At 33.5% G+C, this 27992-nt stretch overlaps 2 protein-coding genes across 17 annotated transcripts in view; one reads left to right on the top strand and one right to left on the bottom strand.

The window, feature by feature from the left end:
- Positions 1 to 269: 269 nt before the first annotated feature.
- Positions 270 to 26101, bottom strand: LOC141457449 (TBC domain-containing protein kinase-like protein). 9 transcript variants are annotated; one of them, XM_074134450.1, is made up of 15 exons: positions 23487 to 23840; positions 23168 to 23414; positions 22708 to 22942; positions 22492 to 22622; positions 21311 to 21595; positions 19909 to 20023; positions 18782 to 18943; positions 18470 to 18647; positions 18160 to 18378; positions 17033 to 17194; positions 15264 to 15373; positions 15035 to 15171; positions 13714 to 13894; positions 12554 to 12679; positions 270 to 9792 (listed from the first exon to the last, which is right to left on the bottom strand). In XM_074134450.1, exons 1-14 carry the CDS (start codon positions 23680 to 23682, stop codon positions 12572 to 12574), a joined length of 2466 nt encoding a protein of 821 aa, XP_073990551.1. In that variant the 5' UTR covers positions 23683 to 23840; the 3' UTR covers positions 270 to 9792; positions 12554 to 12571. The 9 variants fall into 9 exon arrangements, with proteins under 9 accessions (XP_073990551.1, XP_073990550.1, XP_073990545.1 ...); XM_074134449.1 differs by having other exon boundaries at positions 270 to 9796; XM_074134444.1 differs by lacking the exons at positions 270 to 9792; positions 12554 to 12679 and adding exons at positions 11167 to 12370; positions 26080 to 26101 and having other exon boundaries at positions 23487 to 23683.
- A 1235-nt stretch (positions 26102 to 27336) lies between these two features.
- Positions 27337 to 27992, top strand: part of LOC141457450 (high affinity cAMP-specific and IBMX-insensitive 3',5'-cyclic phosphodiesterase 8-like) — a 55126-nt gene continuing 54470 nt past the window's right edge. For 5 of the 8 annotated variants that reach the window (XM_074134454.1, XM_074134453.1, XM_074134460.1 and 2 more), the window contains exon 1: positions 27713 to 27916. The gene's annotated coding sequence lies outside the window, so the exon portion shown is untranslated. Of the gene's footprint in view, positions 27917 to 27992 lie in introns of all 8 variants that reach the window. The other 3 variants (XM_074134457.1, XM_074134459.1, XR_012460384.1) reach the window with 2 other exon arrangements.

Below are 27992 nucleotides of genomic sequence, written 5' to 3' on the forward strand. Positions count from 1 at the left end.
TTGACTATTTGTATCTCTTCTTGTTCGCTTCCTTCTGTTTTCCTTCATTTGTTTTATTTTTCTTTGCATGGTGGCGTAATGTGGCTACGGCTACGTTTATTTCTGTGCCTTCAAGTTTGTTGCTTCCTATTCGCTATGAAAAGATAATTCAAATCCCATCGGTCTCATTTTTTTATCGTCAGCATGAAGATTTTTCTCATTTCTTGTTTTTTTTATTACTTACTACATTATTTCTAGGTCCTTCCTAGCAGATATTCTAGTTATCACTGTTAGTTGCTTGAACTAGCACTGTTTTCTTCCTTCTTGTTTGCTTGAAGTTTAAAATCCACGTCCCTTCCTGTTCAACTTGTACCACCAAGAGGTTTTTTTTCCATATGCTTTGCGGGGAGCTTTTTTTTCCGCATCCTTTTCACATCCTTTGCTGGAAGATGTCCCAGTTGGCACAGTTTTCCTTTATTTTATTCTAGCAACAATTTTAGATCTTGAAAAAGCTTCCTTGCTCAAATTTCTTCTGTTCATTTCTGTAGGAGCAACTTCTAATTCTAAGCCAAAGATGCTTCTTAACGTTTTTTTAGCCGATCCATGTCCGCTCCTCTTTTGCTTTAGTCAGTGTTTAAGATTTCGTTATCTTTGTATTAAGTGAATCGCCCTGTATGGAGTTATTGTTAAATTATCTTTTTTATGTATCCACACGTATGTTTTTTTATCTCGACTCCCTTCATTCTAGCTCTCTTTTAGTGAGGATGGCTCCTAAGTATTTGAAAAACTACAGCCTGTTTAAACAATGCTTCCTCACTTATCAAGTTCATTGCCCTTCAATGGATCACACATTTGGTAATTCATTCACTTTGCTATTTATAATTTTTGTTAAAAATTACTAGGAGAATAGGTACACGTATCAGGTACAAGTATCAGGCTACAAGACGTATAGAAGAGTCCTAATTCGTCCGCTCACTATTGCCTGCATTCAGTTCGGATAAATTGGACAAAGATATACCCCATACACAATGACCTGACCGAATTAAGGATTGCTTTGAAATTATACACTGAAGAAACTTCAACAACTTTTGGGAAGAAAATATAACCTGCTTATCACAAGAAAGCTTGCACCGAACAAGGCACACATCCGTGCTGAAACGTTTGGCATTTATATAAAAATTCTAATTTTCTCTATTAATAAATAAAATAGATTGCTTTTTCCCCTTAATTTGCATTCATTTTTACTTAAAGAGAACCAATACATTGCAATAGTTTGTAATTAATACTACCCTTAGGAATTAAGCCATTTTTCTTAATACAATATTTTTTTTTTTTTCATTTTTGCTGCAACGAAATATATATTGCAAGAATTGAAAAGTTATAAAAAGAAAAAGGTGACTATGGGCCATCGAATTCCATAAAAGCCTGAACTTTTTAATAAGTAACATAATAGCCTCTAAAGCTTGCTTCAGGAAAGAATTTAGTTTATTTAAAAATTTAAAAACCTAATTTCAAGCTTTTGTCGTTGATAAGTCATTTGATTGTTGCATTAAAAGCAATAAAGTATGTTTTTGTTGATATGTAATGATATATTGGACGTAAGAAAGAGAAAACGTCGTAAATAGAGTCGGTCGCTAACTTATTAACACACTTTTATATTGCGCTCTCTGGTTGCTTGCGTTCCCTTAAAAAACGTGTCACTTTCCTTGATTGGTCCTGAATTCTATATATATATATATATATTATATAATATATATATATATATATCAGTATGAATGAAAATTCCAACTATTTAGACCTTGAAGTTCACTCTAGGAGAATGCACTTATATTTTCTTTCTATGGCAAGGATTGAGCTATTTTTTTTTTGTCACTTTTCATGAACTTGCACTATTATGTTTTGGTCGTCAGTAAAAATTAAATTGTGAAGGAACTGATTTTCCGGAATATGCCGAGATTTTACTGCATCTTGTATTCAGTGTTTCTAAGTTCTTTCAATATAAATTTATAATAATACGGGGTCATACAGTAAGCAATTTCTTTGCAAGGTCTCTTGCTTGCTTCATATTGTGGCGAAAGGTTCGCACCTATTTACTTAAAAGCACACTAGCAAAGGGAGTAATCTCGTACTCCAAACAAAGCTCCCAGCCTGTATATATTCATTATTTGACTCTTTATTTTGTGTCGTAATTGTTGGGTTCTCCTTCAATTTAATTTTAAAAGGCACTCACACATTAAATAACATATATCAGTTGTACTAAAAAAAACTTTTTATTTAAGAGCTATAGCTGAACAAAAAAAAAAAATTATACTTAAATTTTTACTAATATGCATACGCAGTTGAAAGAAATATCTGCAGTTATTATAAAAATGTGACATTACTGCTTGGACAAATGATTTTTCCCTTAAAATGGAATTAATTATTTATCATAAAACATTGCTCATTTCATATTTTTAAATGGATATGACAGATATTTCTAGAGATTGCACTCGAGGAAAATAAATGAACACTACTTATTTGAGATATTGCGTTAATAACTTCCTGAAAATTTTCTGTTTTTATTTGTCAATACGAAAGGTCTTTATTTTTTATAAAATAAAACATTGAGTCTTGGTCTAGTAGTCATGAAGCAAGGCTTTGGAAAAGGGAGATCCCCAGTTTGAATCCTGCGTATAAATTCTTTGATTTGTTGTAAAAAGTGTCAAAAGTGAAGTATGTACGCCCCCGTCCGTGATACTAATTAGTAGTTGGCATTAGCCTAGCCAGATAGCTCAGTTAGTAAATATTGGCGATTAATTTATTTTACTTTGGTGTGAAATATTAGAGAAATAGTGAAATATAAACTTTTTTAATTAATTAAAAATTTAAAAAATAAGCATGAAAACCCCTTTTTAAAAATTAATTTTAAAGTGAGCGTCGACTCTCCTGGTTCAGATAACAACCTGCAGTCTCGTTTTAATAACCATGTTAAGACATCTAATCTCGTTCTGGCTTATTTGTGGCCACTTTTCAGTAGCAAGGCATGTCTAGTTGATCATATTAACTTTATCAACGCGAGATTATTTTCAAAACTAGCGCCACACAATGGATCCAAGTACGTTGAAAATGATCTCAGCGTGCTGATTCCAAAGATATGACAATCCTATACCATTACCGCCATTTTGAAAGGAGGAGGTGGGCACCTTTCCCGTACTGAATCAAAAGAATGATGCCCAACAAATACTAATTTAAAGGTACTAAATGTGAATTTTGGTCTTACTTTCATGTATTCATCTTGGCTGAATTTAATAATAATTACTTTGTCTTATGCTATTGTAATACATATTCGTGTGGTTAATTATCTATTTATTGTTAAACACTTATCTGCATAATTTTATTTTTCGTTTTATTTGAACATTTTTTATTATTAGATTATAATACTATATTGTACATTTTATATTATCCATTTTTAGAAATAAAAATTACTCGCGAGAGCATAACTTTACAATAAAAACGATAGGAAATAATGTGTCCTACGTATTAATAATCCTGCATAAGTGCTTCCAGATCCTGATTTGCTAGTTGTCTACAGGGCGGTAACTAATTAAAACCGTCCGGCAGGACAGTTGTGTGAGGGCTGATCGTCAAAAAGTGCACAAAAAAGCGTAACGTTGAAAAACACCCGAATTTGACCATTTTTTTCTCTTTTCCTATAAAAGATAAAATTCCCAAATTCCCTTTAAAATATAGGGCAAACCCTCCATTATAACTGTAATTTTTTACATCAACAGATCTAATAGATTTCGAGAAAAAAGTTACCGAAAATTGGAAAAAAAACGGCATTTTCAGAAAATGTTCTTTTTTTTTGCACCATGTATGTCAGGCCCCCCTATATTAAAATAATAACTATTATTACTAATAACTTGCTAAAACATAGTCCAATTTTGATCAAATTTGGCAGTATAAAGGGGTTAGGGTTCCATTTGTATCATTAAAGTGCCATCCTGCTCTAATACCTACTAAGGGGAAGTATTGCAATCGTTCCTAAATAAAAAAAATGCGTCGAAATAGTTGTTTATTTGTTCACTGCCATTTTGCCATCATTTAGAGAAAGAATTTCGTGTTATTTAGAAATAAAGAAGAAAATTGAAGAAAGTTATTTAACTGATATCTCAAAGAATTTTGTCGTCTCGATTTTATAAAATTCACATATTTTGTTTTTGTGTTAGGCGATAAATTTGGGTGATATTGCTTCTTTTTCTCTTTTTTCAATATTTGTAAACTTAAATAAGTAAATAAGTTGTGATTTTTTCGTTTTTCAACATTAAATTTAGATTGATTTTTGTTGACTATATTTATTAGTTTGTATGTTTTTTATCTAAAGTTTTCTGATTTTTGTAATTTTTAAATTTCAGAAAAATGGAAAACAACATTTAGCCCAAATTATTGGTACAATGAAGTACCTAGAAAGTTTATACAGACCGAATTCGACAACCATGGAAATAGGATGCAAGCTTAGTTAGAATATGCCTGGTGTGTTTATTTTCTCTTTCTTCTCGTGACGGAAGAAGCCTTTTGAGTCGAAAATTTGTCTTTTCCCCCAAAATTAATCTTTACCAATACAGAATTAAGTATTTCTGTGTTTCATGTTAATGAAACGAATGATTTATTTAACAAATCAGAGAAATTTAGAGATTTACCTGGAAATGTTTTTACAACACAAAAACGAAAAATCGCAGAAAGCTTAAATTTGGTATTCCCTTCCAAAGGGGACGTATGCATTTTGGGTGTGATCAGTATTGGTTACCGTTAGTTCTCCTTGCTGGATCTAAATTTTGGTTATGGTATTATGTTGTATACTGCACCTCATACTGCATTTGTGTATAATCGGCCCCTGATGGCACGGTTGCTGTGAATCTAAAGAATTCAATATTCGAATCCGAAAATTGTTCGAGACAATTTTTTTTTTTTTTGAAGCTTGTCTTTCTTTTTTGAGTATGGTTCAGGAATCGGATTTTTTTTTCCACTGATTGCTTTTAGTAGAATGGTATTTATAAATTTCTTTACATGTTGCTAAGCAAAAGGAAAGCTCTCTTTTAAATGATGTGCTTCTTTCATTTCCTATTAGAAAATAAATCTCAACTTAGGCTAAGACTTCATGGCTTTTAGATTAAATTGTTAAATTCCATTATTTCCTTCGGCACTGTCGTCCTCAGTTGACCAGTCCAGCCAAAAAAAGGCTACCCAAGCTTTTTTAATGCTGGATAATATAATTGTTTTCATCTAATCCCTAAATTGCACGCAGTTATTTTTATTTCAGACCTTTTTCCGAGTTTCACCATTGGTTAGATTTAGAATAAGCCTTTCTGTTACAAAGACACTATCACACACTACAGAACGGACAAGTGGTCCAAATCGATCGTCCATCGTGTATGCTGTGACGGATAAAATCTAATTTTTTTCATCCTTGTACCGTGTTAGTTGTATAGATTTCTTTCAAGTCCCAAACCATGTTACAGCGAAACCGTTTTGTAAAAATACCGAGTTATATGAGAATCACGTTCATTAATAATTAAAAACCTATTTATTCGAAAAAATTTTCGGGAAAAGGCATTAATATTTACAGCACTCGTAAGAGTTTGGTTCACATTTTCAAAAATGAGTTTTTAACGGATGCATACATCCAGAAAATGTAATTTTGGAGGAAGGGGTCTTCTCAGGCTACTACAACTTAAAGCATCTCTCTAATTGCTATTTTTATTTTTAATTTAAGGCGCGTTAACATCAGAAGTTATTGGCGCCCCGAGTTTTTTTTCAGTGCATTGCTGGTCTCGTTACAGACAGCACTGTCCATCACCGGAGAAGCTTTAGAAAGAACAAATCTAAGGGCTTCAAATCTGGATTCGAACCCGGGATCCCCGAGTGGAAAACCAATACAAGAACTACTTAGCTAATCCCTTCCCAACAGTTCACGGTTATATCATCTGTATAATATTAAAGTGCTATTTTTAATTTTTTTTCAAGTATACCAAAAAATTAAGTTGTGTACCATAAAAAATGTCTACCGTACGTTGAGACGTTCTTCTAGGTAAATTTTTACAACAAAAATACAATTCCTCTTGCAAAGAATAAGTAATAAGGTTTATTTCAGCCAGAAAGAATCTTTAAAAACATGTTACAAGAATAAAAAGGGTTTTTCAATTTATGTTCTTTTTCGTTTCATAAAATAACTAAATTAAAATTAAAAAAGAAAACAGAATTCAGCTGTTTCTTTAGTAATTAATATAGTTACAGGGAAATTGTAGATCAAGTGCGCAAATTTCAGCAAGTGGCTTTCGTTTTTAAAAAAATTGTAACTAAGTCCATATAAAAAGAATGGTACCACTGACAACGTTTTTACTTACGACTGACTGGTAAAGACTTTTGCGATCGTATCAAAATTTTGATTTCGAGTTTTCTGCGTAAATATTTGTTGTCTCCTGAGTCCTAAGAATTGGTTTGTAGAAAATAACGTGTATATAATGTGTAAGCGTGTGATCATTCTAGCTCCAAAACGAAAAATCAAACTTCAAATTTCTATTTAGCACCCTCGTGAGACTTAACAGAATGTTAGCTGCCAAAATCTCTCAACCTTATGAAGGAGCACTTCTTCACTGTAGGGATTTTTCACTTTTTTGAGATTTTTTCGAAAATGGCTCTAACGATCTTCTTTTAACTTCGAATTAATATTATGTACGCGAAACTTTTAAACTCTTGACAGACCCACTAAACATTTATTCTAAGCGGGTTTGGAGGAGGGATATTTTTTTTTTATAGAATACTGTTGACTGCGAATGATTATCGGTCTATTGTGTCCCTCCACTGGTTTCTGTTGTGACCATTCACGTTACAGCGCCCCCCCCCCCGTCAAAATATGATACCTGAGAATTTTCAGAATCTGATAGGATATACCCTTCAGCAACTGATAACTAAGCAGAATTTTAAATAATGCCATCGCGATCTGTTGAAGTGTACTGGTGTGCCTACATCTTCCTACAAAATCTATATGCGCTATCACATTATCAGCTTTTCAGGAGCTCTCTGAGGCTGATATTCAATAAGGCATCGTATCGGCATGCGAGCCTATTTTTTTTCTCAGACCTATGCACGCTTCAGATAATCTCCAGTTATAGTAGCCCAGACAAAATGTTCAACTGTCTTAGTCTTAAGTGATAACACCTCAGAATAGATTTGTTGACATCCTTTTTTTTAAACTCCACCTTAACAGACCTGATAAAGAATTCAGGCCCCATAGAAGAGGAGTTAAGCGCATAAAAAAGTTACAAAATCAAAACTATTGTACTTATCAAAATTTCTAACATGAAGAATGAAATCGAAAGAAACTAATTAAACAAGTACCACCTTAAGAAATAAATTAAATAGATCGCAAGAGTAAAAGCTATGATAGATTGAAAATTAAATAAATATTTATTTCTTTTAAGAATGTCTGAGAGATTTAATATTGTGCGTGGTGGAGCCTTTGTTCTATGATATATGTTCATCGTTTACATTGAATGAACTGGTTTCTGCAATAAGTAGTACTAAAATTAATAAATAGCACTGCTGGCCCAGAAAATATTTCGCCAGAAAAATTAAATAAAGAGTCTGATAAGAAAAAAAACACTTTGAATTTTACAAACAGTGAAAGATACAGGGTGGCCCCTTAATGTTTCTTAAAGTAGTAGCTTATATTGTCGCTACTAAAAGATGAAAAGATGTCGATTCACGCCACCAAACTATTACATTCAGAAGTCTTACATTTATGATCCGTACGTATATGTAATCTGTTGCGAAGATCAACCTCGTATCGAGCAAAATTGAAATTTGGAGGAATTATTGTCAGGCGGGATTGCCAAGAAACCATTCTACTATAGACCATTCTATTTTAGGTGTCCACCTTAAAGGGTCAGTTCTTAAAGATATTCAATGTATACATTAATTCCCTGTTGCTTTTGTGACTTCGTTGATCGCAACGCATTTTTTTTTACAAATTAAGCTGAATAGGACTAGGACTGACTAAATATTTGCTGGTCATCAGAAGTCTGTACCCAGGAATTACTGTCCCGGTATTGAACATGGTGGCGTCTGGAGCAAAGCAGAGCTGTTTTATGAGCCTGTTACTTTTCTGTTTGTATATGCTCAACCCTCTAAGACGTTAACGTAGCAGCACTGAGGAAAGGTAAAACGGTTTAGAACTCCCTGAGTTTTTCAAAAATAGATTGACCTGGAAACTTCGTCTTTACAGATATTTTCTCAGTTTTAGGCATTTTCCCAAATAGAGTTCAGCATTTTTTTTAAACTTTGAACGTATACGAAGTATGACGTAGAACTTGGCACTTCTCCAGAACAAATAGTAAAGTATGTGTGGGTCTACTGCCTTTATCTACCGCTTCATAGCAGAGAATTCTCTATATGTTTGGGGACGTCACGCTTCTCACAGAAATATCGTGCTATTATAATGTAAACCTATATAATATTAAAGTCAACTAACATTTAGTTTTATTTGAATTATGAAGTAAATTTTTAAATTAGAACTTTTAAGAAGAATTTTATTAAGAGGGACATCCGAGTTTTAACCCCAGATGTTGATGATTTTATTTAATTAAGGCGCGTTCGTCGGTCTGTGTTTTCGCGTAACACACAACTCCATTTATTGTCGGACAGTTAGCTGGAACAAACAATCTAAGAGCAGCCATATGAGTTCAAACTAGAGACCTACGTGTTTGAATCACGCGCACTACAACATTAGTTCCATTCCACTAATAATAATGACTAAATTAGCTGTAAAGTCAACCAGTTGTGGATTTATGAAATCTTTAGCGCTAAAATTAATTGGAAGGATAATAAACAATAACTCCGAAATTTTTTTTTTTTTAATATATGATTTAAGGCGCGTCAACATCTAAGGTTATTGGCGCCCGGAGCTTTTTTCAGTGCACTGCCGGCCTCCGGACAGTGTTCTCTCGTTACAGACATCACTGTCCATCACCGGACAGTGAGCTGTAAGAAGCTCCTACGAAGAGAAAATCTAAGGGTCAGCTGCTGGATTTGAACCCGGGACCTCCGCGGGGGAGTCCAGTATGCTAACCACATAGCTAATCCCTTCCCTAATAACTCCGATAATGTTTTGGGAATAGGACCATACTTTATATGAACTTTTTTTTTTTTTTTTTTAGAAAATGAGAATGCAAAAGTTTAAGTGCTTCACTTTGCGCAACTGAAGGTTTATACACAAGTTTTGTATTTTATTTTTTATTTTATTTTGGGACAAAAGTAAGAGAGAAAGAGATACAATAAATTAGCAGTAGATGGAATTATTTTAAAAAACTGATCAAGTTGTTGGACGTGATAAAATTTGTGAATTTGTAAAGATAATTTGTTTTGCATTTAATTGTAGATAACAAGAAACAAACAAATTTCAGTTAGAGTAGCATCTGCCGGAAAGTGCACAAACTGAAGTTTAATTTTTCGTTTTTTCTATGTATAAGTTATTTAAATTGTTGGTTTTTGAGTAAAATGTAAATAAAGAAAAACTTGAAAAGTCAATAGCTTTTTGCTTTTAAGGTTTTAATTGTAGATTTTGTAAGACGGTCTCAGCTGAACTTTTGTCGAAACTTGTATATATATATATATATATATATATTTCTCTTTTTTGACACTTTTACAAGGCCAATTACTTTTAGCATTATAAAAACGTACTTTTTGTTTTGTTGTAATAATAAAATGATGTATTAAAATTGTCGGTTTGAATCTAGTAATTTTTTTTCTTTACCTTTCACAGAAAAAGGATAAGGTCTAGCTAATTCTTTCAGATGAGGAAAAAATAAACGCAGAAAGAACAAATTTAGCTATTCGTGTAGAGTTCTAGTAGGAGACCTAGAAAAGTCAAAATCAGCCAATTTTACTCCCTGATTTTAACTTTGTGAGTTTTTTTTTTAAAAAGTTTAAACAATTTCTTTAAACTTTGTTCATATATTCTACACATTTAGATATATTCGGTTAATATGGAACTTTATTTGGATGAGGAGTGAACAAACATAATAAATTAATTCTAAGTAACACATTTAATTCACAATCGAATAAAGGGGACTTAAACATGACCTGTGCAGGCTTATTTTTCTTTGTTTAAATGTTCGAGTGCGTGCAGTCAAGGTTATAAAAACAATTTTTACATTTGGAAATGGGTGCACACAAAATGTAGATAAACAGATAATTTCGCTCACTAACTCATTCGCCAGTCATTTCAACGATTTCAACCTATCAGTTGTACGTATTAGGCTACGTTAATACCAAACAAGTCTAGAACAAGAACAATGGTATTTTGTGTTCGCATGGTGTAAACAGTATTTCATTAGTTGTTGCAACAATGCACCACCACTCTGTGTAGTTGTGAAATGCTAGTATATTTCCACTAATCAGCTGGCATAAATTTAGTTTAAATTAATACTATCATGTCTTTAATATTCTTAATGTAATTTATAGTAACTGATTACAATCGTCCGGTAGGACAGTTGTATAAGTGTTGATCGTCAAAATGTGCACGAAGAAGCGTAATTATTAAGTATTCATTATAAGTAGATTAAAACTCTCTCACATTGTTTTCCTAATGGACTCAAAAGATGCCATTCTTGCTTTAATTATAACCACATCCATTTTAATTGAAAGTATTAGTTAGTATTTTTTAGTGATTAGGAAGGGGGCAGGGAAATCGTTCACCAGTGGATTCCAAGCTTCTGTGACAGCAAGCCACGAAGGCTTGGATCTCAGATTGGTACTCGAATAATAGCTCTCACGTTTAAAAACGCTGACCTTTAATTTGAATTGAAAAATTTTCTTTCAAGAAAAATTCTACTAAGGAGACCTTTAACGAAGCGTGTGTTGTACGGCTTCTTTCTAAAGAACAATTTATGTATTATGTTTAAAGTATAGTAAAAAAAAAGTTCGTTAAATGGCCGTATCAGTAAGCGAGGACTGATTAAAATCTTTCAAATGGAAATAAATGCTGATCATGAGAATCATAGCTCACAGATACCTTGTCAGGAAGGGAATTAGATCAGCAAAAGCTTAAGTTCTGTTTGAACATTAACTTGTGAGTCTCCTACGAAGACGAAAAAAGTTGTTTACTGTAAATAAATTTTTTTAGCAGTGACAAATGATATGAGGAAAAAATACACTAAAACAGTTTATAATTAACTTTAGCACATTATGAATCAATAATGTAATATAATATTGAGGTTAGTACACTATGCTCTACTAAAGGCACATCCAATATATTCATATACGCTCACATATACATATACTTATACATATTCATACATACATACATACATACATACATATATATATATATATATATTTACATGAAGAGACATATATACATGCATGCTTAACATTCGTTCTTACCATATTTCAGTTTAAATTAATAATTTCTTTTGTTATTACAAATAAATGACATTTAATGAAATAAATATTGAATACTTCCATGTCCGTTATAACCACACACAACGTTGCACAGAAGATAAATATATAAATTATCATAAGAAAAATGTTTCACTTTAGGAAGGAAGTTTTTTTATGCAAGTTCAGGAATTTTTAGGGCCCCCAAAATTGGTTTTGGATAGGACCCCAATAGCCCCAACAATAAGGTTTTGGGTCAAAATAGTTTTCCGAATCAATTTTACACTTTTTTTCTGACTCCAAAACAACTCAAGATTTTATTTGAAAATTATAAACTTTCTAGTTATCAAAGTTACTTCAAAGTCACTTTGGTAACTAGAAAAGTTATCAAAAGTTGATAGCTAGAAAAAATATTTAAAACATTTTTCAGAAAATATCATTTCTGGGGTTGTTTAGAAGAAAGAAGTTACTTTAAAGCTTCGATCTAAAATAACCTTTAGTGTGTTTTAGTAGTTACCATTTCAGCTAGAATTAGTAGCAAAAATCCGAATATGAATGAAATCAGTTCACCGAAAGGTCAAATTTATCTGCCTATTTTTTTTAGTAATTAAGAAAAAGTATTGTTTTCGAGATGAATTTTTGATTTAATTTTCCCTGAAATAAATGTTTTGAGTAATATGTGTTGTTTACAAACTACTGGCCTGTGAGTTGTCAGCAATACTCAAAAAAGAAAACTCTCTAAAAGTTCAAATTTCTTATTTCGTTTCCCAGGGAGGGACCGTTACTAGATTATAGAAGCTTAGAATATTTTCCTCGTTCGTATTTCTTGAGAGTTTTTAGAAGTTTAAGACTGCAACTCTTGTCCTAAACTCCTTTTGTGGTCGTTTTGTTGGAATAGCAATATGAATATTCTGGGGCATTGGCTGTAGAGAACCTGGTCCTGCCCCATGGACCAATCACAATAAAAACGCATTGCCTGAACAACATAAATAATAATTAGTTTCTTTCTTACTATATTAAGTTCAAGAATAGCACCTAAACATGTGCAAGCAATATTTTTCTCCCAATAAACATTTTTCAAATAAAAAAAATCAAAGAGATCGCAGGGATAGAGGAGGATTACATATATCTAAGTACAACTTGAGAAAACAAAGGATACAATATGATCAGTTTATGACTAGAATTTAACCAAGATCTCATCGTATCGATAATTCTGCAATGTTGCAATACCTCCACTTAAACTACACACTTTTGGAAAGCCGCATCCAACTAGGAAATTACAGAACTGCAACAAATATTTGTGTCTTTTATTAAATCTGGTTTAATAAGTTCTTCCAATGTTTTTTGAGCATAAAAGTACATATATATATTTTGATCCCCTGTAATCGTTCTTTTGGAAAAAAGAGGTAGTTAATCCTCGAGAAGACGTGTCCGGACCCAGCTACACTATTCGATCAACTTATTATAAAACAATGTTTGAAGATCGACCTGATCGATCTAGGTTATATTAAAACTGGCAACCTTTCACACAAAGAAGCGAATTACAATTTTTTTTGAGAGATAATGACGTTTGGAAGAATAATTGGCAAAACATTAGTCTAAGTAATCATCGAAGTCAATTATACAAACAACTTATAAATAGGATTTATTATCTTTGATTTCAAAAGTGAGCATTGTTTCCATCATTAAGAACCCAACAAATTTAAAGCAGTACTATCAAATGAGAAAAACAGGCACTTCAAGAGACCATTAGGTAGCGCTAAGGATTTCTAACGAGTTTTTAGAGAAAAAAGAGAGATAGTCCCATAAAAGTGCCAGATTTATCTAGAATAATCTAACAAGAACATCAGAAAGGAAACACTCCAGTCAGTCCAGTTAATTTGTGGGTTACATGTGAGGAAGATGTGCGTTAACTGGAAGTGATTCGTTCACGATGGGTTTTCCATGAATTCTGAACTTTACAGCCAACAGCTAGATAGAATATACTAAAAGCGCTCAGTAGAAAAAAAATGAGGTATTGGATGGTATTAACTTCTTTTACAACCAACCTTACTAGTTCAGATTAAAGTCCATCCAACTATACTTTGTTTTGGTCTATGACTCTGCGGGATCCAACTGTCAGCAAGAGAGATCTAACAGCTATCAAAAATATGACTCACCCAACCAACAATTACAATGTAACATTTTGAACATTAACACAAAATTCTAAAATTAACATAACCAACTATTTTTGTTTTATAAGAAAACTGTCAACTTTGTAATACTCATTACTTGTGAATTAATTTCATTATTATAAAGGCACATATTAAGTTTAATTACCTCCGAGGTAAGTTTCATTTCCTCGCCAATAATGACAATAATTTTTCCTTTATTGGAATATAGAACTGCCATTTCTGGTCTTTGTATAAATCCAATTTCTGACTTTTTATTTCCTTTTACATTAAGTTCTTCGCTGCTGCAAGGTATATTTACGCTACCTTCTATCCTCAGTTTACTAAATCTGCACACATTTAAGGAATTCAAATATTTATTTTGCGTACTTAAGCCATAAGCTAGAGATCTCAGCTTTTGTTATTAAACCTCTTAATTACCCCTCCCCAAATAAAAAAATAAAATAACTTGAAGGGGATTCTGAGCAAGTTCGCTTGTTAAGTATCGTCTCCAATTTATTTTAGGTTTCTTTAGCTGCATTATATTAAAGATAATCAAGATAGAAAAAGAAGTCCAAAAACAGCTTTTCTCAGCATAAAACATAAAATAAGAGAAAGGGTTCTAAACGTTTCACAGTAAACTTTCTCTTACTGCAGGTATTTGGAACTACCAAACAGATATATTTATATTTGTTTAATTTTTTTAAATATTTGTATTTTTTAAATTTAAGGAGCGTCAAAATCTTGAATTTTTTTAAATGCACTGCTGGTCTCCAGACAGTGTTTTCTCGTAAGAGACCACAATTTCCATTACTGGACAGTGAACAGTAAGAAGCTCCTAGGAAGAGAAGACCTAAAGGTCCTTTCTAGCCAAGTTTCTTGAGATGCCATGCCAAAATTTCTTGCCAGTAATTTTGTAAGTGAATGGTAATTAAGGCTGCCAAATTTCAGTTTTCTGAAATTATTTTTTCAAAATAATGGTAACCGCTCTAAACGCTGACAAAAACAAGCTAGTTTGATGTTCATGTTCATGCTTGTACACACACAGCACGCTCCGTTCCAAACGCTCGTTCTCAGGATACCTGTATACAGTGTAATGGGTATAAAAGCTCAACTCCCCGCTCCGCTGTACTCAGGCCTGAGCCTAAGTTAGATTTGACTCCCACTCTACTAGTGCTCCACCCTGAACTTTTAAGCACCCTCTAAATGGCGTTAGTGTATTGCAAAATCAAAGAGGACCAACCATCGTCTTGAAAACATTTTCTGGAAATATTATATTGTAGGTAAGATATTTTACATGCCTTACACCTTTCTAGCAGACTTTAAGTGTTCACGCAGTCTGTTATAAAAACGGCAAAAACGGTGTTCTTGTATTATTTGGAGAACTGAATTAATTGCGATTAATGAGTCATCGAAAAGAAAGCCTTCTTGTAATCGAACAATCTTATGACATACGGTTGTACTTATTGCAGTAGAAATTTAAAGGATACGCAATTTGTTCTCTAATGTCAACCACGAGTATTTTGGATCTTAACAGTGGTTTTACTATAAGATCATGCAATTCAGAGGCACTAATTCGAGGACTGAATTCACTTTGAAGTTCTGCAATTGAAATTGGCAACAAATCCTATAATACAAAACAGGTATGTTCAATTCAATTTCTATTTAATTTATTTAAATATAGGAACTTTTAAGTAATCTAATCAACTCCATATTTACCAGTGAGTTCTTGCGAGGACCTTGCAGCTGGTGTTGTCTGTAAGTGACGCTACTCGGAGTACTTTGGTAGTACAAAATTGAATCCATCACACACTTTTCTATATTTATCTCTGGAGCAAATTATAACAATTTTATTTAAAACATATATCCATTTTGTGTGTTTGTTAAGAATAATATAAACTAAACTGAACATAAGACCAGTATATATCGTCTGATTTAAGAAATGATTTTTTAAAACCAATTTTTCTCAACTAAAATTATTAATTTTTATTTTTTTAATTTCTTATATTGCAATCCCTTGGGTGAGAAAAATTTTTTTTTAGCAAGCTAATCATCTGAAAATGTGTGAACTAATATATCAAAACCGATAAATCGTAGGGAAGCTCAAACTCGAAACAGTAGACTACGAATTTACTATATGGGTTTTTCTCTTTTACTCATTTTTTCAAAAATAACATCAAAATTTCTTTCAACTACGATTACTAGGGAAGGGATTAGCTATGCGGTTAGCGTAATAAACATTTTTTGCACAAATTAAAGAAGTCCTGGAGATCCTAAGAGTTCAAATAAGGTCTGATTGCCGCACAATTTCAGGTACGGAAGAAAAATGTAGACTTTGACTGACACCTGAAGCCTCCTCTGGGCAATAATGTCCAGGGTTCTTTCGTTTCACAAAATGCTATCTATCTCCAGCTAATGAAAGATGACACTTTAATCTCACTTAGCAAAACTCGAACCACTTCTTTCTGCCAAATATTATCAAAATTGGACGAAGGTTATTGTTTATTAAGAGGGGGGCCTTACTTAAGTGGGGTAGACTCCGTTTCTAATGGTAGACGTCGAGATCCACAAAATCTGTATCAATATAAAATGTCGAATCGAATGACAATTCATTGACGTAAAACGGTTCACGCGTCGATAATTTGAACGATTGCAGTGCTTCCTCTTAGTAGGTGTAAGAGCACATGGCACTTTAAAGTCACGTAGGGAAGCTTTAACAACTTCTTTGTGCTAAATTTTATCAAAATCGGACTGACCGTTATAGAAATATTAGTAATAATTGTTTTAAAGAGGGCCGTACTGGCGTGGGGCAAGCCCCCCTCCTTAAGAGGCACAACTTGTACAAAATTTCGATTCGAATGACACTTCATTCATGAAAATCGGTTCACGCATCGATAATTTGAAACAATTGCCATACTTCCCCTTAATAGATGTAAGAACAGAACGTTGCTTTAATGTTACGTAAGGGGGCCCAATCCCTTTCAACCTGCCAAATTTTTTCAAAATCGGGCTCAGATTTACAGAGTTATTAGTAATAATAATTTTGGAGGGGGCCTCACATACATAGGGCTAACTCCTCTCCCATTCGATGGACAGGATCGAGACCCCCAAAAGGCATATCTATATAAAATTCCCAATCGAATGACACCTCATTCATGAAAATCGGTTCGCGGGTTTAGGCGCTAAGTTGTTTACAAAAAAGGTAACAACAAGACCAATTTTTGAAAATGCCGTTTATGCTCATTTTCAGCATCTTTTTTCTCAAAATCTATTAGATCTGAGCTGTTGAAAAACAAAACGGTTATAAACGAGGATTTGCGCTATAACTTGAAGAAAGTTTGAGAATTTTATCTTTTATAGAAAAAAAAAAAAAATTGTCAAAGACAACGTTGAGCTTCTTCGTGCACTTTTTGACGATCAACCCTTATACAACAGTCCTACCGGATAGTTTTAATAAAACTTAAATAAATAAATAAAATACAACTAACCTGGTAGATCAGAAAATAGTAATATACACTCATTGAACCCTGAATTTAACAGGACATTTCTGAGTTGCTGGAGCATTGACACGCCAATGTAAAGTGGATATGAAGCATCGCCTAGTATTAAGGAATCCCACAAATGCAGTATCTTGTGTATAGGAAAAACATCTGAAAATAATAGCAACAAAATGACATAAAAAGACTGCAGTCGACAGAATACTATTCATGAACAATGAAAATATTAATTATGTAAAGATGAATAGAAGGCACAGAATATTACCACCTCTATCCTTGCTCAATTGCTCAACATCTAGGCATCTAGACAAAATAAGCGCCAGGATTTTATTGCATAATGCCAGAAAAGAGTGTTATTCTTTAACTATTCGAACTGTTCGGAATCAGTTAAGTAGAACCACAACACGTCTTTGGTATTGGAATATCAACAGGGTTCATATTGAGAGAACTTGCTCCTAACCATTTCAGTACGAAAACACCGCCTACAAGCTCCAAGTATTGTGCGACGACACGAGTGAAATAAAGTTTAGCATCATCACGAAAGAGCACACTATTATCTCCATTAAATGAAGCAAATAAGATTCATAGCGTCTAGAAGAACTTCAACTTACTATGTGCAATCAAAGATTGCGTTTTGCATGAAATAAGAGCAGCAGATATCTTACAGATAACTTGCTTTATTAAAGCTAGGTGGCTATAATGAAGAGTAATGAAGGGTCTGCTAATTGGATAGCACAGGCTCAAAAGATATGAGTCTGCTGCATCTGACAATGTTGCTCATCACAGGGTTTGCTAGACTGAGGAAAAGACACTGTCCTACGTGCTTTGTTCTTGCGAGGGTGTCAAGTCGGCTTCCACGAAATGGGCGTTGAAACGCCTACAGAGTCGAGCTGTAAGGAAGTGCCCTCTCTAAAAACTCGCTTGTGAGCATTAAGTTTGCGTACCCTGGGCCATTGGTTAACTTCGGTTAATCAGGATGTGTTACAATATTAGAACCTTGTGGGTCTCTGGTTCTGTTGACCGTCTCACTCGTTCCCTCCCTCTAAATAATCCATTGTTACATTCTATTCTACTCGTCTGAGAAAGTAAAACCAGTATACACATACTAGAAAATTTACAGTTAACATTACGTGAGAACATGGTGAGAAACCAGGGAATAGCAAACAGTTCTGGAGAGAAGCCAATATAGTGGAGATGACTGGCCAGGATCGGGTCATGGAAAGCTAAAAGTTGTCTCAGTTTGGCCAAATACTCCTTAATTACTGCTGAATTGTCCTGAAGGAAGAAATTATGCAGATACTTGGAAATGAAGTTGGTAAGAGAAGCATAGCCTCGGGCTGAAAATAAAAGTTTGATAGATTTGAATTAATAAACTATTTTATCACTACTAATTTTATTTTTGGCAAAAGCAGTGAACATTTTAGTTACCTTCATCATCAAAATTCAGAAAGAGAAAAGGTGCCGCCAACGAATCTAAACCTTGCCAGTAAACGTAGTGCGGATGGTTCTTCACCCAAGCTTTTAAAATCCTCTTAAACTTCAAGTGACCAACGCTCGAGGACAGCAGCTCATTGTATTGGTGACAACGTGGAATATCGACCTCTATCTAACAAATAAGTGAGCTGTGTTCATCAGTTGGATTACACCAGGTCCAGGATCGGATTTATGACTTTTTTTTTCTTTTCTTTCTTTTTGGAGGGATAAAAAAAGTAAAAAAATAAATTAAAGTAAAGGACTGACTTGTCTATCTGTAGGTAAAGGAGATTCTTTGTCTATCAGCCTGTACTGAGTCTGATAATCTGGACTGATATGTAGCAGCTCGGACCAAACCTGAGCTCGTACAAACGGTGCAATGTCTTGTCTTGCTACCTTCACCAGATGATCCCTACTCAATGGCATCGCCTTAACAAAATAAAATTAAACTTAATAGTTGCAAATAAACAAAAACTTGAGGGTACAATAAGTGCTTATAAAACTATGGAAGAATTGATAATTACTGATGAAGAGTAATTTTGGCACAGAAATAAAGGTACACTTTAACTTAAAATCTAATTCAAGTGACTTTTTCTTACTGCAATTCTAAAAGTTGTAAGACTTCAGTATTAAACATGTTCATAATAAAACTACTTTTGAGGTACGTGTGACGCTTCCTCAAAGAACAATCCTGCACGTTACTTGGATTGTAAGAATTGAAAAAAAAAAAAAAAAAAAAAAAAAAATCTTAGGACAATCGCACAATAGAACACGGCTTTTCTAAGCTCAGAACTGTAGCAAATCTACATTAACTATTAACTTCGTAGGCAACTAAGAAAATTTCTTTACATTACTCTAATAAAACTATTAACCAAAACAACACGTAAACATCTTCCTGAAACAAACTATTTAATTAAACAATTTTAGTATACTACTTTAAATATGTACGGCCACTGTCTTTAATTACCATATAATCTATTTTACAACAAAAAAAAAAAAATCGCTCAACTGATTAAATTATAGGTTTCATTCCCAAATACACCTACGATCTTTATTAGAAACACTTTCCATTAAAATAGGTTTTTAGAGCATTCTCAGGGTATGACTTTCAAGTACCATTCTAAAGTCCCCCGTCAGTAAAAAAAAAAAAGTCACCTAATATTAAATAATTAAAAGCACAGGTAAAATCCAAAATTGTTTTTTGAATTTAAGGATTAACGTTCTCAAATGCGGGAACCAGATTAATGTGTTGGGTTGCTGCTGCAGTTATTTACAGTAATCATAAACTAGCATGTAGCAGAATTACAACTTTCAACAATTGCATTAAGAGAAAGTGTTAATAATATGTTATGCTAAGTATCAAGGGATATTAACATAAGGTACCCGATATTTACATGCAAAATTTCGTTAAAAAGCTGGATTCGAACAAACTGGTATTCAGTGTCTCTTTCCTTGATAACTAGGGGTAGAGTTTGAGTCTCACATGGCTGTGCTGTGGTTAATTGCAATCTGTAACAAACAGTGAGAGTTTTCGAATAAATTACATACCGGCCTACTTACATACTCCGATGAAAAATAAATAAATCAAAATAAGCGAATCACGCTACTTATTTAAGATCGCCATTACGAACTCGCCTTCAGAGAGACTCAGGACGCAAAGGAGAACGAGATAAACGTCTCTCTTGATCTTCTCCAAACCCTTTCGCGCCCATCTGGTGACTGAAGGTAGGATCGGGACTCACCTTAAGTCCCGCTGATGATGCTCAGAACCAAAAGAATACATTATTTTAACTTTCAACAATGCTAAAAGAGAAAATCTTAATTATGTGTTTTGCTAAAAATCGAGGGACCTTAAAATGAGGATTATATTTACATGCAATATTTTGTTGCACAGCAAATCGATGGTGGATAATTCAAGACCTGTCAGAAGTGTTTGAATTCAAACTAGCTTGGTTTAATATTCTTCGGACGGTCCATTTGACATCACCTGAACTCCCTGAAATGCGCGAAGGGGTTAGGATGATCCTATGCAGTTTTTGAAAGCTGTCTCGTATGGTACCAGTACTGTGAGACGATCGAATGTCATCAACTATTCCCCCCTTAACCTATTCCGGACAGATAGCGTTACTGAATCATTTCACTTGGGGTACATTCTAACAAACGCATTACCGTCAACTTTTGTCTTATCCACACACCACCGCTGGGGCATACTTTCCAAGTAAGTAATTGCCTATTTTTTCAGGCGGGCTTTACGTCCAACTATCAATTAGGTGTCTTGGACGGAGGCGACTAGCAAACATACTTTACTGTATATTTCATTTATTAACCATTAAATAAAATCCAAAGCCTAAGGCCGGGAATCGAACCCAGTACCACAATACATATTAGCTTTACAGGTCTCGCCTCTAACCTTGGCGCCTTACTTTCCAGGTGTTGAACTCAATAAAATAGATAAATGAATGAGGCATTTCTTTTCATCAAATGACAACAATTACCAATAATAAGACTTTAGCATGTCCTATTTAACTGGTTCTCAGCTTAAATTTAAAAACTACTCAGAGTTTATACCTCATTTCTGCCTCCAATCCCAATAACATAGCAAAAACCAAATTTAAAAGTTTATCGACATAGTGGTAGTTGGGCTAGGGTATATGTAAAACAAAACAAGAAACTTGTTGAACATTACTATACCGAAATTTCAAACATCCAACGTGTTCTGTTTTTATTTTAATTTATTTTTTTTGGAATGTCTTTCGAATATCAAGCAAACGGATATCTTGGACTTAGCATGCAGACCTGGTTGAATTATGTTTCAACTTTCGTAGCCTGTGCAGTATGTGAGTCGCATCCAGATGTACTACTGTTAACGAAGGCATTATATTAGAATCGGCGGCCACTCCAAGTGTTCTTCCTTCCAACAGTACAACATTAGGTAAATTAAGAATTGGTAGACGGCTTCTCATCAGTCCGTCCTTCTTCAACTCTGAGATTACATCGCCGCCAGCAAGCTGCCAGTAGTGATATAATTCTAGAATACTCTGCTGATCCAATCTTTGTTCACACATTTGGCGATTGTCTATTCTGTAAAAACCAGAGCTTTATTAACAACACATGCTAATTTTTGAACAAATAAGATACTGGCTGTTCAATTAGCCTTAGCAGTCTTAGAAAAAGATAGCTTCTGACAAAAGGCTTGGAGGCACAAGTATTTCTTCTTCGAAGAACCAAAACCTAATTTTTACAAGCTTACGCAGTGACAGTGCCATTTCTTTTTATTCCCGGCAAAAACATTGCCTCTTTAAGCTGCAATAATCCGTAAGGAACCTGCGGTTATCATAGTGGCCGCACGGGCGGGTTATTCTGCAATAAACTCAAGACAAGTAATGAACTTTTTTTATTTCGACTGGCCTTGGAGTATTATGCCATAAAAAAGTTTAATCTAACGAAGTTTCCAAAGAACCTACTTACTCTCGCCAACCAAACTTCCACCTTAGAGTACTGAATTTCTCGTCGAAAAAAATATATAATATAGAAATTTGTTTGGCTACAAATTCCAGATATTCAGATTAATATCCCAGATCCTATTTTCTCTGCCGACCTGAAGTCGTCAGAGTCTCGAGAAATTGGCGGTCCACGATTCCTAGACACTTGTGCGACATAAGGACTTTGAAGCGCTAGCTTCGACTAGCTAAGCATTGTTCAACACTTTACTTGTTTATAATATCGATTCTTGAGACCAAATCTAGGCTGAACTTTGACACGTGTATTGAGTGAAGTAAAGACGAACATGAAAATACTTCTCAAAATGGGAGCAAGACTCTTAAACCTTTTATAAAATCCATTTCTAACAATATCAGCGACTTTTATAGTCTGATCTCATCCTAAAACCAATCGAAAATGAAGCAGATAGTCACGAAAAAAGATTGTTGAAGCACTGCGCACCCAACCAACATGTAAATGAAAACAAATGAACTTACTTAGATTGTGCGACTTCTTGCCTAATTAAATAAAAAATATCATCCTTCAAAAGATCTTTCGCCAATGGTCGGTTGCGAGGGTCAACTTGTAATGCTTTATCAACAAAATTTACTATATCCTGCGGAAGTTTCTAAAAATGTCACAAATCAAATAGAAGTTACATTGCTTTTCATTGAGCAATGAACAGATTTAAATTAAAAATTTCAATTATTTACCGAAAAAATGTCTTCTCTAGAGGCATCCTTAGCCATCTCTCGGAAAAAACTACCAGGTTTCTTAATAAGTTCAAAAATCTTTCTAATGGTATCTTCTTGAGATAAATCCTTCCATAGATTACAATCCAGTAATAGTTCAGTAAGAATAATACCTAGTGACCAAATGTCTGCTTTGCAGGAACTTACATGATGCGGACCCATGTAAAGGACCAAAGGGCAAGTGTACTTAAGGCATCTGCAAAAATGAGTACAATTTTAAATCAGATTATGATTGAAATAATTTTTTAGTTTAAACGTGACTTGTAGTTTTTTCTTCTTGCGCATCTACCCGCCAAAAAAAGTCTAAAATAGAGCCAGTTAAGTGTTTTTAATCTTCTGCTAAGTTGGCATACAATGAAAGCAAATAATGAGCAAAGAAAGATTTTACAATCCTTGCATTGATAAATAAATTTTTTCTGACCCTATAGGGAAAGGAACATCAGCTCCGTTATCGGTCATATAATACAGTCCAAAGTTGAACAGTCTCCAAGAATTGTGATCTTTACAAATATTTTCTTTAGCTAGAAATCTATGCACAACACCATTTCTATGGATGTAGTCCAATCCTTGAAGCACATGTCTGGCCATAGATAACACTTCAAGCCAGCTCTTAAATCTGTAATTGCTAAGAGACGTTCCAACTTTCTCCGTTACAATCACAGTCCTTTCTAAAACCAATTTCATTGATTTAAAATTCATTGACAAAACATAACATTCAACATAAAATAAAAATAAATTACCATGTTTCCCTCTAAGAATATCAACATAAAGACAAATATTTGGATGATAGAGGGTCTTCAAAAACTGTGATCTTCCCAGAATTCTGATTGAATTCGGTGTCAGAGGCAATCCATTACTTCCACAATGTTCATGGGACCTTTGTTTAGCGACAAAAGTCATACCACAGAAGTAGTATTCAAATTTGTCCTTATCCATACTGAAAAGTACTTTTTGTATAAACAAAAAAAAATCAATTCCTAAATAATCACATTGAAAGTGTAATTGAAAAAAGCCTTTTTAAAGTACTTTCAATGTAGTCAGTTAGCAAAATGGTTTGCGCTACTGTTAACCTCACAGCGAAATAGTAACGACTGTCGTGTAGTGATGGGCTATTAGAGCGGACTCGTTCCACTGGAACGAATCCGATGGTGGAACGAGTTGATTCAAATCCCTATTTTAAAAAAAAGTGATTCCGCCCCGCCCCAAAAAATTGAGGCAAATTAAAATGAAAATAATTAATACTGTAGTCGTTTACACTAAAATAAAACTGACTTAAGGCTACTATGTAGAAGTTCACTGACACATTCCAACTTGTAAGAGGAATCCACACCAAAATACAAAACCTGGCGAGCTTAAATACTGATGCTTGAAGAATAAAATAAGTTCGAAGGTTTTTTTAGAATATCAATTCTAAAATAATATTCATTTTATTATTTTGTTAATTTCTAAACAAAAGTAGGGGTCGATCTAGGACAGGGAGTCGAAGGAAAAATAATTTCGTACCCAATATAGCGAACCTTGCAAAGAAACACCAGGCACACCCATCTCATTAATTAAAAAGCAATGCTGTAGTTACTTTACTTATTATTTAATATTTTATTTTACATATAGAAAATACTGTGTGCCAAATCTTTAACTTAGCGGCTGGACGCTCTTTCTTTTATCTTCATTGGCGAAAGTTAAATCGTGTACATGTCATGACGACGATCAAAGTAATACTGAGCTAAAAAATAGTATTACCTAACTGGATTACTTACTGCTGTATCCCTCCCACTCTATCACCTACTTCACAAACATTCGTCGATTGGAAATGGGTTGTAGTTTAATATTCGTTTCATTTGAAAACAAAAAACATTATAACGCTTTCTCAAGATGTTTTTAATTTTTAAAAATTTGTTTTTGTCCATTACTCTTATAATATACGAAGAATTTCGAATAAAATATAATATACAAACACAGAATGATCTTGAGTGCAGGTGGAGTCAGTCGTCGTTGTCATGGTGATGGAACCGTTTAACGACTCCGGCCCAACAACAGCAATTTCATTGGTTAAATCCACTGGAATTGGTGGAGTCAAATCCGGAGTGATTTAAATCCTTTTGAAACCGGACTCGTTCCATTTTTTCGTTCACTGAATCTAGCCAATAGAAAATGCTGGAGCTGGAACCGGAGTCGTTAAACGGTTCCATCACCATGACAACGACGACTGACTCCACCTGCATTCTAGATCATTTGTGTTTGTGCATTATATTTTATTTGAAATTCTTCGTATTTTACAAGAGTAATGGACAAAAACAAATTTTTAAAACTTAAAAACATCTTGAGAAAGCGTTATAATGTTTTTTGTTTTCAAATGAAACAAATATTTAACTAAAACCTACTTCCAATCGACGAATGTTTGTGAAATAGGTGATAGAGTGGGAGGGATACAGCAGTAAGTAAACCAGTTAGGTAATACTATTTTTTAGCTCAGTATTACTTTGATCGTCGTCATGACATGTACACGATTTAACTTTCGCCAATGAAGATAAGAGAAAGAGCGTCCAGCCGCTAAGTTAAAGATTTGGCACACAGCTTTTTCTTTTTGTAAAATAATAAGCTATTTTAAAAGCTTGATATTAATTCATAGTAAATAAATATTTCTTTCTTTATGAGTAATTATCATTTTGTTTGAAGGGTTATAATTTTTTTTTATGGGAATAATTTCCTACCCATTTGCGTTTTTCTTCTTGAATCAAGTTAACTCCGGTGGTCAAGCTAGATAACGACAAAACTGCAGTTGCTTTAATTTTTATATTTGACTAGCCTATTTTTGTTAATATTTGGTTACGTTGTTAATTTTATATTTATCAGATCAATTGGAAATTAGGGAACTACTTAATGTGTGTTAAAGAAATATAGTTTTGTTATTAACTGGAAAAGCTAACTTTTAATGATTTATTTAATTACAATGCGTGACATTTGTACTAATGCATAGGGTAAGTACAGACTGGAATCAGTGAACGAGTTGTTGGAATCGATTCCAACCCTGGAACCGATTCAAATCCAACGACTCCAAACGCGGACTCGTTCTGCCCATCACTACTGTCGTGTGTCGTATTCAACATGAATTATCCTATGCAGTAGCAGATAAGAGTTTGAAATAATCGATGTTTAAACATCGACTTAAGTCGTTAGTCTAAATTGCTATGATGCTACCATATTATTCATTTATAGAATAAATTCAAGAATTTTCGTAACTATTTTGCGACATGAACTTTTTTGGATACGACATACAAGAGATCTCATACCGCTGCAGCCTTGCAAACTAAGTTTAATGTATTGTTTACTCACAGAAGAAATACGTTGAACAGTAAATATTCTGGATTTATAGTGACGAAGATTCGATCAATAACCGTCCTAGAAACGTTCTATCTTACTCCGATACTATCTCAGTTCTTCAAACAACTATTCCCCTGCCAAAAACAAAATATTCAACATGAAAATTACCAACCATGTTCCCTTTAAAGCATATTAACGTAATTACAAAACCTTGGATGATAGAGATACTTCAAAAAGGTTGATTTCTCGTTATTATGATAATTTGGTTTTCGACCGTTGCTAATATATTATTTTTGTTGCTACGGCCAACAAGTTGTATAGACAAATTTCTTTTTTTATGCCGACGTTTCAGCAAATTTATTTCCTTCTTCAGGGTCTGTACAAAGAAATAATACGACATTAATATAAATACAAACTGAGTAAATAAACAATAAAATAATAATAATAAATAAGGGCGCTAATGACCAAGAAGTCGATGCGCCAAAAAAAATAATTATAATAATAATAATAAATAAAAATAGAAAAAAAAGTGGAAAATTTAAAATGTATAGAAATAATTCTAAAAAAAAGGCAATTTTAAAGAATATTTGAAATTGACTTACATTATAAATATGAAAAGTAATACATTTGTTTAGCTACATCATCATTCCATTAAATTTGGTGTCAATTGCAGTCCGTTGCTTCCGCAAAGTTCGTTGGTTTGTTGTTAAGTGCGAAAGTCACACCAAAAAAGTTTTGAATCCACAACATAAATTTTTCTTGAAAATTTATATATATATCTTTCTTCTAGGTGTTATTGTGAAGTTTTTAAAAAAGATTTTAAAAACTAAAACATGTAATTTTAATACCAATTGCGACTAAACTAAATTTTTACTTGAAAAGACGGCCTGAACGAAATCTTTCTAGTATCATGTGACCCTATCAAAATATTTTAAACAGACTGGTGTTAAAAAAAAAACCTTTCTCCACTACTTCATTAATTTCGGAATAGGTGTTTATAGCGTATTAAACCAGTGTTAGAAGGGCTAAAGACCTTGGCCGAAGCTTAAGTTCCCATTGGCCACAATTTCTAGACTCAACTCGGCCTTTTGTTATATACATATGTATTTTTAAACAGTTGAGTGTAAATGAGGTAGCTACGTAACATAAAACTTAAACAGTTGCAGTGTGTGTAAGCAGTAAAAGGCGCTTAGTTTTTTGAAAGCCTAGTCTGTAATCTTTGTACACTGGTGATGGTCAAAGACTTTATTTGAAACATTTTCAAGAAAAATTCATTCTAGTACACTTCAGGGAGAAGGAAATGCTTTCTTCCAAATCCCTCTAAATATGGCTAATAATGAAGTAGATTATATAGTAGGGGGTTAAAGCCTCTAATAACGATTTTCTTTAAACTTGGCATTTAGATGGAAATTCAAATACTTTTTCAGGAAAAATTCGTTTTTAGCATTTTGAGGTTAAATGTTGCTATTATTAGCATGGAGAATTGTACGTGAAAGTCTTGCGAAGGTTTCGTACAAACCAGCTTCTTGTTTCTTTTACCGCACACAGCCGTAAACTGAAAGTTATAACCCAGAACTAGTGTTATATAAATTTGAAGTTTGTACAAACAAGAGTGAAAACGTTGAGCGCGGCGAGAAGTGGGGAATTTAGCAGTGGGACTGCTCGATTCTCGCGAGTGTTAGTTAGTCTGCGCACTTGGTACCAGTTTCCTTACCAATATATTTTTTTTAATTTATTAAATGATCCGTTTTCAGTTTGTATTTGGAGACTGCATTTTACAATAATCTAGGGAGATCTGTTTCTTCAAAATGTTTGGCGGAACCACGCTATTGCAAGCTACTTAAATCAGGTTAACATTTTTATTTATTAATACATTTTTAGCAATATAAATACTTAGATAATTAGTTAATTAACGAATTACAATT

The sequence above is a fragment of the Rhodnius prolixus genome, unplaced genomic scaffold, assembly GCF_049639745.1.
Source record: "Rhodnius prolixus isolate KJV_2025 unplaced genomic scaffold, Rpr scaffold_16, whole genome shotgun sequence".
NCBI lineage: Eukaryota > Metazoa > Arthropoda > Insecta > Hemiptera > Reduviidae > Rhodnius > Rhodnius prolixus.